This window comes from Lissotriton helveticus, chromosome 10 (genome assembly GCF_964261635.1).
Source record: "Lissotriton helveticus chromosome 10, aLisHel1.1, whole genome shotgun sequence".
NCBI classification, from domain to species: Eukaryota; Metazoa; Chordata; class Amphibia; order Caudata; family Salamandridae; genus Lissotriton; species Lissotriton helveticus.
The window spans coordinates 412,558,437-412,571,349 of NC_136071.1; the positions used below are offsets into that span (position 1 = coordinate 412,558,437).

At 45.8% G+C, this 12,913-nt stretch overlaps 1 protein-coding gene across 4 annotated transcripts in view; it reads left to right on the forward strand.

Annotated features, from left to right (window-relative positions):
• The window catches only part of SMARCD3 (SWI/SNF related BAF chromatin remodeling complex subunit D3), a 1,739,068-nt gene that overhangs the window by 1,238,629 nt on the left and 487,526 nt on the right, over positions 1–12,913 (forward strand). For all 4 annotated transcript variants that reach the window (XR_013601619.1, XM_078662891.1, XM_078662892.1 and 1 more), the window contains one exon: positions 816–913. Coding sequence is in view for 3 of the 4 variants with exons in the window: in XM_078662891.1 (XP_078519017.1) it covers positions 816–913 (98 nt within the window). In the remaining variant the exon portion in view is untranslated. The remainder of the gene's footprint in view (positions 1–815; positions 914–12,913) is intronic.

The window sequence follows — 12,913 nt, forward strand, 5'->3', positions numbered from 1 at the left end:
GAAGGATGATCAAGTTCAAGCTGTTCCTTTGAGGTGGATAGGAGAGATTCCTTAGGGTTATGTCAATGTTTTTGTGGTTGATTCTATGAATATTAAATCTCCTTTAAGGTGTTGGCAGAGAGGCTAGACTTGGTGAGGTGATAAGGTCATCGAGATGTTTGAGAAAAGTTCATATTGCCTGAGAAGGCAGTACTTAACGTGGATGCTCATGGATTTAGATCGAAGTCGTTAGAGAGACACAAAGTGAAGTTGAAAGTGAAACTAGGTTGGGAGGCAGTCTTCAAGCAGGACCATATAGATTCATAAATAAATGCATAAGCCATGTTTGCCGATGCCATTTCTGTGTAGCACAGAGAAGTCAGTAGATATAAGTGCATCAAAAGAGGTTGAAGCAGAAGAGGGAAGCCGGTACACGAACAGTAAAGAGCATGTCTTTCATGGAATTAGGTGCTTTGATTTAGCTGGATAACTTTTAGTCAGGATCTGAATGAGGTTCTTATGGTGCACATTATACTATGGTTTTAAGAGAAGAGTGAGCCATAAGTTGTTTGTTGTTTAGGACCATTCCCATCTAAAATGTAAGCAATGACTGCTGAAAAATGCAATCCAAAAAGTGCAAGGTACCAACCCAGTTTTATCTGGAAGCAGCTTCTTTATTTCACTATGGGTTGCTAGTCTAATGCTCAATTGTAGTGACTTCATGTGTACTATGGGATTCAGAGGTACTCTTTCACTAAGGGCCTCATAATAAACGTGATACAAGTGCAAATATTTTAGTACTAAAACCCTTATGTTTTCCTTTCTCCACCTGACAGATTTTTGACTGTACTCGTCTGAAATTCTCTGAAATTCCTCAGCGACTTACAAACCTCTTGCTGCCACCAGACCCCATTGTGATTAATCACATTATCAGGTGAGAAAATGAACTTCAGAAAAAGGATATTTTCATCACTTTCATCACTTCGGAATACAACCTTGACCATATGGTGGTCCATAAATGCCAGCCATGTAAAAGTGCGTGGCCAGAAATTATATGCAGCCTTAACACCCTCACACAACATCTTGCAGTGTGATCTGGATCAGGGTGGATCTAATGTCATCGACTCTGGTACCCAGACACTCATTCCTTACTGAATGTCAGATCCCACAGTATATACCTTGCAAGCTTTCGGTCAACAAACCAAAGAGACATCTTCCTCATAGCTGGACCAGATAGCTTCCCAGTAACGTCCCCTAACCCCATCATCTCCTAGAATCAATAAAAGCTAAAGACATCTACTCTTAAAGATAGCCCTGAAACCCCCATTTCAGGCTCTACAGAAGTATGAACTTTGGAATGACGAAAACTGATCTTCTTTTCTTCACCCATGACCGAGCAAAAGAGGGCATGGTGTTGATCTCTTTATTTAACTCCAAACAGGCCTCCCTAGGTTTTACATTTAACTCCATAGCCAAGCATCAAACCTCCAAATACCTCTCAATCTACAGCTATTAGTATGGAATGGTTATGGTACAGGTCAACCACAAGGATCTCAGCTACTTCAAATAAGACTTTTCCTATGTGATTAAGTATGATGTTATCTGCAAAACATCTAACAATGCTCATGTCTCATTCAACACATAGATACATCTTCTAACACTTCTAAGTGTTCAGTGATCCATTGAGCAATCCTCCATCCCATCCAGCTGCTATCCTTTGTGCTCAAAACCCATCAGTGAGTCATCAATATGTGGTTTCCAGATACTACCCACAGTAAAATACAAGTAATAGTTTACAACCACGCATACATTGCATCACACCAGACACAAAATTCTTCAATCAAAAGAAACTACCTCTTCCCCTCATAGGACATACACAAGTTATTTTTCTGAACCTCAACTAGAATCTAACAATAATTTACATTCAGTGAAACATTACAGAACACTGTCAAGCCCACCATTCCAATGCACTGCCACCCAGCTTAGCAAAATAACCACACAAACACTTTGCCTTTCCCTATCAGTTCAGTTCAGTTCTTTATTTATTTCGGTGGTTAAAAACCATCATAAAAATACATAGCATTACATATCCACATATAATCATACTGAACATTATAATATTAAAAACAGATTTTAAAAATTATTAATATTTACAAGCTTGGCCGGCAAAAGGGAGCAGTAAATTCATATCATCCTCCATCAACCCCTTGTATTTCTTAATTTGACCACAATTTTTAAAAAACTCATAATAGTGCACAAGGTACGCATCTCACTTGCTCTTTGCAAGAATAATAAAGCAGTTTTGGCATGGTAAATTTTTGATTCCTTTAAAATGTCCACCAGAAATCTTCGACGCGGAATTTTATAAAAAGGACAAAGTAATACAAAATGAAGGGTGTCCTGCGGAGACCTATTGTCGCAGCCGCAGGCACCCTTCTGCTCAATTGTTAACGTGAAACCAGACGGGTAAGGCAAAATATTGTGTAACAAATTGAGCCTAAAACAAGTCATTAAAAACCTCTCATGTTGGCTGTACATTAAAAAGAGATACGGTTCCATGCCTATTTCATTGCTTACAAGTGAGTGGGCTACTACTGAGGATTTGTTAGAGTCAAGTTCATTCCTCCTATAATCGTATTTTTCCAGTAGCTGCTTTTGGACATAAAATTTGCAAGAGCTATCCATGTTTAAAGGGTCAGAAAATAACATTTGCTGGTAGATAGACTCTAGGGTTTCTTTGATGTATTTTAACCAGGTGATTTGCAACCATCTGTCTCTCCGGAGACAATCCTTAACAATCTGTCTGGTTAATACAGCGTTTGGATTTAGCCAAATTCTAAACGAGGTCAAAATTGGTCTCACTCTAATAAGGTCAGATATATATGGGGTACCAAGCTCTTTATGTGTGACTGCTGCCGGGATGCTCTGAGGTAGCTTTAATAATTTCTTTAAAAAATTGTCTTCCTCTACTTGTATCTGGTGTGCATCCCTAAAACCCCACACCTCTGCCCCGTAGGTGGCTTTAGAGGTACTGACCGCTCTATACAGTGTCATCACCTGCTCAGGAGACCAATGACCCATCCTTCGTGCGAAATTAAGTATGGCCCCGTTTGCTGCAACAAGTTTCCTGGACCTTTCCTTCATCAGTGGGGCAAACTTAAGCTTTTCATCAAACAGCAGACCCAGATATGGAAAAGTGGTCACAGTGTCCAAAACATGAGTTCCTAATTTGAACACAAATCTCTTGTGAGGTTTTTTCCCTGCCACCATGATGAAAGACTTAGTTAGATTGACAGAAAGATCCAGGTTCCTCATGTATTCAGCCAAACCACTGATTAGGAGCTGGAGGCTCACTGCTGTTCGAGCGAGGAGGACCGCGTCATCCGCGTACAACAGTACCGGTATATGGCGCGGTCCCACTCTCGGGCTGTCAGTCCCCAGTGTCAGCAGGGCACTCTCTAGGTCGTTTATGTAAAGGATAAATAGGAATGGAGCCAGGATACACCCCTGCCTCACCTGGCCAGAGCACGGGAAGGGATCAGTACTCACCCCCCCGCGCTATAGCGGACCTTGGCAATGGTGTTCCAGTGCAGTTCCTTAAGTATATTGATCAGGTCTGGATCGATTCCCAATCCAAACATAAGTGCCCAGAGTTTAGCTCTATTAACATTGTCAAATGCCGCTGCCAGGTCCATGAATCCCATATACAGGGTCCCGTCATCTGCCTTGATGTATTTAGCTGCTAGAAGGTATAAGTTGAGACATTGGTCACTTGTTGACTTTCCTGTCCGGAACCCGTACTGGGTGTCCACCAAGGTATTATGAGTATCAGTCCACTCTATCAGGCGGTTGAGAATTGCCCTACCTAGTACTTTAGCTGAGACATCAATCAGCGAGATTGGTCTGCAACACTGTGGGTTGTCCCTGCAGCCTTTCTTGTATATGGGGACAATCACAGCAGTTGACCAAGATCGTGGTAGACCAGATTTAATTGCAGCATTAAGTACTCGAGTCATAATCGGTGCCCATAAATCAGTGTTACTTAAGAATAGGTCTGGGGGGGTGCCGTCCGGGCCTGGTGCCTTATTACGCGTCAGCCCTGACACTGCTTTTACAACTTCCGACAAAGAGAATTCTAATTTGGTTGCTCTAGGTCCCTCCCAAATCCCATCCCCAATATCTACCTCCTGTTGATTGTACAGAGATTTAAAATGGTTAATCCATTGGTCTGGTAGTATATTGGTGCTGATTACTGGGGAACTTGAGTCTTGGTAACAGGGTCTGTTTATAATTCTCCAAAATTGGGCATAGTCCCTATTTTCTCCTGCTTCTCTAAGGTCTGCCCATACTTCCTTTTGGAGAGCGCTCTTCCTTCTCTTAACCTGCATTTTATAATTCTGTCTACAATGGGCAATTTCATTCTTGTCTCTCGGGGTCTTCTTTAAACTCTGTTTTAATTCTCTTAATGCCCTCGAGCAGTTCGTATCGAACCATCTTGGTGCAGATAGGTCCTTGAAGGGCCTCTTAGTTTTTAATAGCCCTTCCACTATTTTGGTTAGGGATTCAAATGCCAGGACCACTCCTCTGCCCTCTATATTAAGGTCTAGGCAGGTCTCTATGTGCTCTTTCCCTTTACCCACTAGGTTGGTATAGAAATCTTGCGGGTTGATCATTTCCCACCTTATGCGCCTCCCTTGGTCCATTGGTTGGATTACAATATCTCCCCCCAAGTTTTTTACTGGTAAATCATTATATTTAATTTCCAGGGAGAGGGGATTATGATCGCTAAAGGGGCTCCACTCCATTCTTGCTCTTATAATCTGATCTTTAGCAAAGGCAGAGATTACTATAAAGTCTATTATAGACGCACAGCCTCTTCCTTTGAATTTGGGTATGGGAGTCTCCCCTGCATTCAATGGTACCTGATCCATTGTATGTGTGAGCGCAAAGCTGTCTAGAAGCTTCATCAACAATACACCCTCTTTATTGTGTTCAAAATGGGGACCCTTTTCTACAGGGCAGGAAGACCAATCGGGAGAGATGGGGAGTAGCTTAGGGCACAGATGACAGTTAAAATCCTCCATCAACAGGACAGTTGGTTCAAGCCCCCCCTGTTTCCTCATTTAGCCTTCCCTCGAGCTCTAGTAATATGGGGAAGTTTCCATCAATTGAGCCCGGATTATATAGGTTTAGAATTAGAAGTCTCTGCCCCTGACCCTGGAGTAAAACTGCTTGTAATGTATCTGACGCCCAGTCTGGTTGTGACCAAGTGCCTTTAAGTCTAGATCTGCATATATCACTAGGCCTCCTTTAGCTCTCCCAGAATTCACTTCTTTGGCTGGTCTGAAAAAACATTTATAGCCCTCCAGTTGACAGGAGTCAGAGTCTCGCGCCCATGTTTCTTGAAGAGCTATGATATGAAAGCCCCTTATGTATTCTTTCCACTCCTTGTTCTATATTTAGCTCCCAGCCCTCCTATATTCCAGGACAGAAAGGTTAGTCCGGCCCTGTTCTCTTTCCTACCCTCTGTATTGGGTTCCTTTATTCTACAGTCGCCTGATTCTATGGACTCTGTGGCATTTTCAGTCTCGTCCCACGGTAAAGGGGGTTCTTCTAGCCTCGATTTTTGCTCATTCCTAGCACTGACAGAACCAACCTCTATTTCAGGACATAAAAATTCCCCGGATGCTGGGGATGTTACAGGCTCATTTTCCATAGGTGATAGTCAGTCATTTTCCTCAAGCGACTGCAAAGGGGCAAATCTGTTTCTCCACTGAGAATAGTCTCTTGGAGGTAGAAACTGATCAGGGTAGCTTGTGGGTCTGGCTCTTTGTGTGTATTGTGGCCTTCCGGGGTTCCACCTAACATTATCAGCGTTGTTGCTACTCCAACACCTTGGGTAAAAATACCCGAGCGGGAGCGCACAAATTGTGCTAGTGTGATTTCTGTTGGGGTTCTTCAGGATATAATCCACAAGTCTAGTGTCTCTGAAAGTTGCTACTATGCAATCCCCTCTTATGTCCTTTTTCCTACCACCAAGCCAATTGACTCTTCTTACATGGACTATCTCTCCTCTTTCCCCATTATTTAATGGTCTGTGTATGTTCAACCACTTGGAGATTTTCGCATGTAGTTGGGAGTGTGATTCTTTGTCTGAGGCCCTAGTTTCCGGGACTCCTGCAAAAACTATTACAAAATGGCTGGCATCTGGAGGAAGATTTATGTGGGGGGGGGCTATCTGTGATAGAGAAAGGGTCAAAATCCAAATGGGATGAGGTGTGGAGACCATTTCTTGGATAGTGGTCTTCCTGCCCCCATTGCATTAGCGGTTGTGGGGGGGCTTTATCACTGTTTTTAGAGCTCGTCTTGTGAATATATCCCCCTCTCTGATCTTGGTTTGATCCCCCTCTCTGCTATTGGGGAGCTTTCGGAGCATCATGTATCTGGGCAATTGTGTGTTGGGTATGGCTAACACAGTTGTTATTTGACAGTGTGTTTTTGTCAGTGTTGTCGTTAGTGGCCACATTACTTGGTAGGTTAGGGGCAGTGGGAGGTTTCTTGGTTGTGAGTTCTATTATCTTACTTTGTTTGGCCAGCTCGCTCGCTATTTTGTCCACCTTGCTTATAATGGGTTTCAACTGAGCAATTAAAAAGGTTTCTAGATGTTTTTTAAGATCTCCTAGGACTTCCTCAATCCATCCTGGTGGGTTTATATTTGTATGCACGTTGTCATCTACCAGGATGACCTCTTGTCTATTTTTAGCCCGGCCCTCTCCTGTGAGTGGCTTATTTTGTCTCTGTTGACCCTTAGTCCTCCCCCGTCATTTTGGTTTTCTCTGAGGGGTCAATTCGCTAAGCTCGGAGGTTTCTATCCCCGGGTAGGTTGGGGGTTGAGCACAGGGAACAGCCTCAGTTGCGTTATTTGGAGAGGCTGCATTCCCCGTCACATTTGGGCTATCAGCTAATGACGGATCTCTAGAGGGTGTTAGAGTGGCTGCAATAGGGTTAGGTGAGGAAGATCAGCTCCTTTCCATATGTTCTATTTCCCCGGATACCTTCTTTAGCATCAGGTCAATTGCGGTGGGTTTTTTCACTTTACTTGGGGCTAAGTCTTTTGTTTCTGCCAACGATTGTTTGGGGGTTTCAGTTTGGCGAGCTTTACTCATGACCGAGCGTGTTTTAGGATGGTTGGACATGTTATAGTCTGGCTCTTCTCCTCTTTACCTCCACCAAACGGCAGCCACCAATCCTTATAATAAGCAAGAGAACGAGGCAGAAACGCGGACTCCGAACAGAAGAGAACATATCCAGTTTACCAACGGATCCACGCAGACATATGCCCGTTCAAGAAATATTTAAAACATTTTTAAGATACACATGCAGACGGATAAGAAGAGTGGAAGTGCCCCCTTATGCCGATAAGGAAGAGGAAAGGTTCCCTATCCTTCAGCCATACACCAGTGAAGAGGAAGAACTTCACCTTTCGCTAGAAGTCACGACCTGAGGTGGTAGACTGAACAAAACACCCCCAGTGGTGTTCTGACTCACACCCACATGAGAGGGTGTTAAGTAATAATCCTTGAAGCCGGTGACCCTAAAGAAACGGCAGTCCTGAAGAAGGTGCTACAGTATCTAGTGTCTACAGCACCGAAACGCGTCGACGCATTCCTTTTTTTATACAGAATCTAAGTAGGGTCCAGTGAGCAATAGATATACGTACATTAAGGATACTATTGACTGCACTCTTATATTAACAAAGGACCATTGGATCTAGAAATTAGCAGTGGCTAAGAAATTCAAAGGCCACATTGTGTAGGGGTTTTTCTGTGATTTAATGATATATCTGCCTGTCATATTTGTTTTTATATGATTTTCTTTGTTTATATTTAATTTAATTTGCCCATGTATGCAATGAATTGTTATGAACATCTGTTTTTTATTGTGTTTGTTCAAGGATTGTTCTTTGAAATTTTAATTTGTTACTTTGTGTAGATCTTCTATTATGTTTTTAATAAAAAGACTGTGAACGTTCAATTTTTAGTGTGGAAATTAACCTTTCGCTATCACAACGTTTTGATTTGTTTGTTCCTGCTGGTATATTAGTGGTTGAATGCCTAAACAGATAGGGTATGGTAGTATAGTAAGACCATACGAAAGTGTGTACTCAGGGATTTCTCTCTGACTGGTTGTCATTGTACCCTGTTCCCTGGTGTTAGTGGGGTACTCTCTCTCTAGAATTCTTAAAACTATTACAGAATTCATTACACCCTCTGGGAAGCTCTTAAACCTAAGTAGCATTCCCACCACTGCGGAAGTGTCTCTCTGGGCACAGGTGCTACAATGCTGTGCATAACAGCGAAGATAAACAGAAAATTCCCAAATCCAAATGTTGATTGATATGTTTTTACTTTTCTCTCTCTAGAATTCTTAAAACTATTACAGAATTCATTACACCCTCTGGGAAGCTCTTAAACCTAAGTAGCATTCCCACCACTGCGGAAGTGTCTCTCTGGGCACAGGTGCTACAATGCTGTGCATAACAGCGAAGATAAACAGAAAATTCCCAAATCCAAATGTTGATTGATATGTTTTTACTTTTCTAAACATAAATTTATGAATGCGTTGTCTTCTATTCTCATTTCAAATGAATACGTTGAAGTATTCCATCGTACAATATCATTGGTGTTACACATAGATTCCATTCCTATGCATTTTGGCACTGGGCCTTCATCAGGGGAATATCTATAATAAATGTAAAATGACCACTGTTACTAATGGGGAATTGCCACTCCGTAATTCACCATCACCATTAAGTGCTGTGTTCAGCATGGTGCAAGTGCAGCTGGATCTATGATCTGTGTTCTGTGATTATAAACAAAACGACACAGTGATGCGAAACAAACGTGAAGTGATTAGACCCAGTTGTTGTAGAGATATCAAACTGAGTATTAAAGGATTTGTGTGCTCGAGGTCATGATGTGCCGTTAAAGTGGTAAGCGTGAGAAGTTTAAGGTGCGGTGTAAACGATACGGTTAAACTACGTGGCTGCCGGAGTATAACCGGGCTTAGAGAGTTCGTATTTACATTGCGCTGTACTAAGTCTGCGTGGGCTGACTCAATCCCTTAACAGGGCCAACAGAAAAAACAGAAGAGATCTATTGACGACGTAAGCACCTAGAAATGAACAAAAAATCACTTGTGTGAGTAAATTTTCTACCATGAGCCACCAGTATAAACTAGGAGCTCACTGGAGGGAGGGACTCGTGGGACCCAGGACGACAATGGCATGCCAGTACGTAGTAATGGCGGCGGGGACTTTCAAGGCGGTCACATATCTGTACTCCTATTGTGTTTTTATCTAGGAGCCGAAATCGATATTTCTTTTTTTTTGCCCTTGTTCGGTTATAATCACCCTATAACGGCATAGTAATCATATCCATATTCAGTCGTAGCACATGCTGTCACATTAAGCAAGGCTACTTCCCCGGACCCCTAGAAAGCACAACGAGTTCTCTAAACAAACCAAACCTCCAGCAACCTGGGAAATCCCCCTTGCTTTTGTTTTGATTTCGTCCTAGAACTCCGGTAAAGCACTGTAAGAACGGCCAGTTCTTAGTGACATCTTTATTGACGTCTTATGTCCAACCTTACGTCAAACCCGGCACCTTTCAGGTATAAATATACCAACGTTGCCTTAAGCAAATACACGGTGGTGGTTTTGGAGCAGAGCAGCTATCTACTTGCCCGAGAGCCCAGCTGATGGGAGAGCCCACGGACGCTGCCCCTCCCTTTTGACGCACTGAGAGAGACACTGTCTTTTCTCCGGCCGAGAAATCCAGCTCCGGTGTTTCCAGATACCCTTGCGGGTTGCTAGGATATCGAGTCCTGAGAGAGAGATACAAGACCTCCTGCTTTCTATTACCCAGGTACGGAGCTGACTAAATCCTTAAAGAGAATTCTTGAGTCAGATTCTTGGCAAAACAAACTTAACTTAAACTGCTACTTACTTACTCCTTCCCACGTATTAGGCTTAGGTCAGGTACACCGGGGTAGGCGTATTTAGAAGCACCAGTTGAGTACGTTAGTCAATGTATATGTGTATGTATATATTTTATCTATTTCAAAGTATCATATGGCTAAGAAACCATATCAATGCTTTTACAGTATTATTTTATAATCCTCCTTTTACTGTACGCACTTTACTTTACTATGAGTATTGCAATTGTGGCAATTTATTTGAGAAAGTTTCTAGTGACCTCTGAGCTAGCTGGCAAACCTTAAGTCTAATATAGTCAGTAGAGACCTAGTCGACCTCAGTCCTACGTCTACACTGCTGAATATATTATTCCAATGCGCAGAGCCTATTGGGAATATATGAACTACACTACACTCCAGGATGCTGAACGAGGGGCTGGCACCACTGGAGACCCTGAAGGTAAAATGGGAAACAGGCATTGGGAAACCTATACCAGAAACCACTTGGGAACAGATAATACGTAGAGCTTGGATAAGCACGAGGAATGCCCGATTCCAATTGGTGGATTTCTTTATATTGCACAGGGCGTATTTAAGTCCAGGAAAGATTAAGAAATACTTTAAGGTGGAAGATGCGGCATGCCCTAGATGTAAAAGTGAAGTGGCGGAACTAGAACACATGTTATGTGAGTGTCCCAAAATGGGAGGCTACTGGGATGGAGTTGGGGACATGTTAAACAGGGTCACAGAGAGGAGTTTAACGTTTGACATGGCAGCGTGTATACTATACTGGTTCCCACACACTGCCAGGACAAAGGTGACAAGCAAGTTTGTGGACATGGGATTAGTGCTAGCCAAAAGAGAGATTACAAGACACTGGAAATCAGCGGAAGGCTCTAATATCAAGAGGTGGAAGGCTGAGATGCAAAAATGGGCCAGTAGTGAGAGCACACTCAGCTGAATGATTGTCACTCTGATGTGGATTAAGGGAAGATTATCATACATGTGAAAGTCCCCTGTAAAATGCAGTGCGAGAAACGATAGGTTGCAATTAACTCACAATGCGAGCTTGAATTAAGTACTTAATGTAACACACTGGTGGGGAGGGCGAGGGTGGGATAAGGGGTGTGATTAGTAATAAGTATTTAGGGTAGATAAGATTTATAGCAATGACCACTGCGCCTTTAACGAGGCCGGGTCACCCCCCTGCTTCCCACGCCTGCCGCTGCTGCTGCCTGCCTCCTGCCTGACTCCTGGTCGCCGCTGAGCGACCCAGCCGCCGCTGGGCCGCCCGGATCTCCCCCGCTTCCCACGCTTGACCCAGGGACACCGCCGGCCGCCCAGAGGTTCCCGCCGTTGCCTCCCTGCGGCCCCGCCCACCACCAGCCCATTGGCCGCCCCGCTCCCGCCACCCAGCTGACCCGCCCACCCGGCTCCTTACTTAAGGGGTCCGCGGGGTCAGCTAGGGAGTGACCACTGCGCCTTTAACGAGGCCGGGTCACCCCCCTGCTTCCCACGCCTGCCGCTGCTGCTGCCTGCCTCCTGGTCGCCGCTGAGCGACCCAGCCGCCGCTGGGCCGCCCGGATCTCCCCCGCCTCCCACGCTTGACCCAGGGACACCGCCGGCCGCCCAGAGGTTCCCGCCGCTGCCTCCCTGCGGCCCCGCCCACCACCAGCCCATTGGCCGCCCCGCTCCCGCCACCCGGCTCCTTACTTATGACGCCCCCGGAGCGACCGCGCAGCGGACACGCGCAGCGGGAGCACCGATTGAGCGCCAAAGGTGCGCCAAAGGTAAGCCCGTCTGTGCCCGTTCGCGCCTGGCCCGCGCCCAGCGCCAGGACCCCTGGCCCCCACCGACGGAAGCTGACCCGACGGACCTACAACGCCACCGAACTCAACGCACTCAACACCGGCCAAACCCCGGGCTGCTACTGAGCCACACCGAGACGCACCCACGGACCCTTCAGCTGCCACGCCTGCAAGTTAACCTGCAACCGGACCCACGCTACACCAGCACCCCCCAGGCCGAACTCCAGCAGCACCCACCTGAAGTGCATCCTGCTCAACACCCGCTCCGTCCACAGACACGCTATCGAGCTCTGGAACCTGCTCGACACCACAGCCCCAGACGTCGCCTTCCTCACGGAAACCTGGATGAACGCCTCCTCAGCGCCCGACATCGCCATCGCCATCCCGGACGGCTACAAGATCATCCGGAGGGACCGCATCAACCAGATAGGAGGAGGCATCGCCATCATCCACAGGAACACCATCCGCATCACGACCGACACCGACGATAACCTCGCACCCTCCGAACACCTGCACTTCCAGATCCACGTCAACCCCAAGACCACCCTGAGAGGCACCCTCATCTACAGACCCCCGGGACCACGCACACAATTCAGCGAAGACATCGCCGACTTCATCAGCCCACACGCCCTCCCCTCCGCCGACTACATCCTCCTCGGGGACCTCAACTTCCACCTGGAGAACAACAACGACCGCAACACCACCACCCTGCTGGACAACCTCTCCAACCTTGGACTCAAGCAACTGGTGACCACCCCCACCCACTACGCCGGACACACACTCGACCCGGTCTTCTCTTCCAGCATGGACATCGCCTTCAGCCACGCCACGGGACTCCACTGGACGGACCACAGCTGCGTCCACTTCAGCTTCAGAAGGACCACGTTCCACCATCACCAGCAACAGGTTCCTCGCAGAAGCTGGAACAAGATCACTGCAGACCAGCTCGCCACTTCCCTGAGCAAGAACCCTCCCACCAGCACAACGAACCCCAGCCAAGCGGCCACCAACCTCACGAAATGGATCAGCGACTGCGCAGTCGACCTCGCCCCTCTGAAGACCCCGCCAAGCAGACCCGGCAGCAAGAAAGCCCCATGGTTTAACGACGAACTCAAGAGCTCCAAGAAGAACTGCAGAGCACTCGAGAAAAC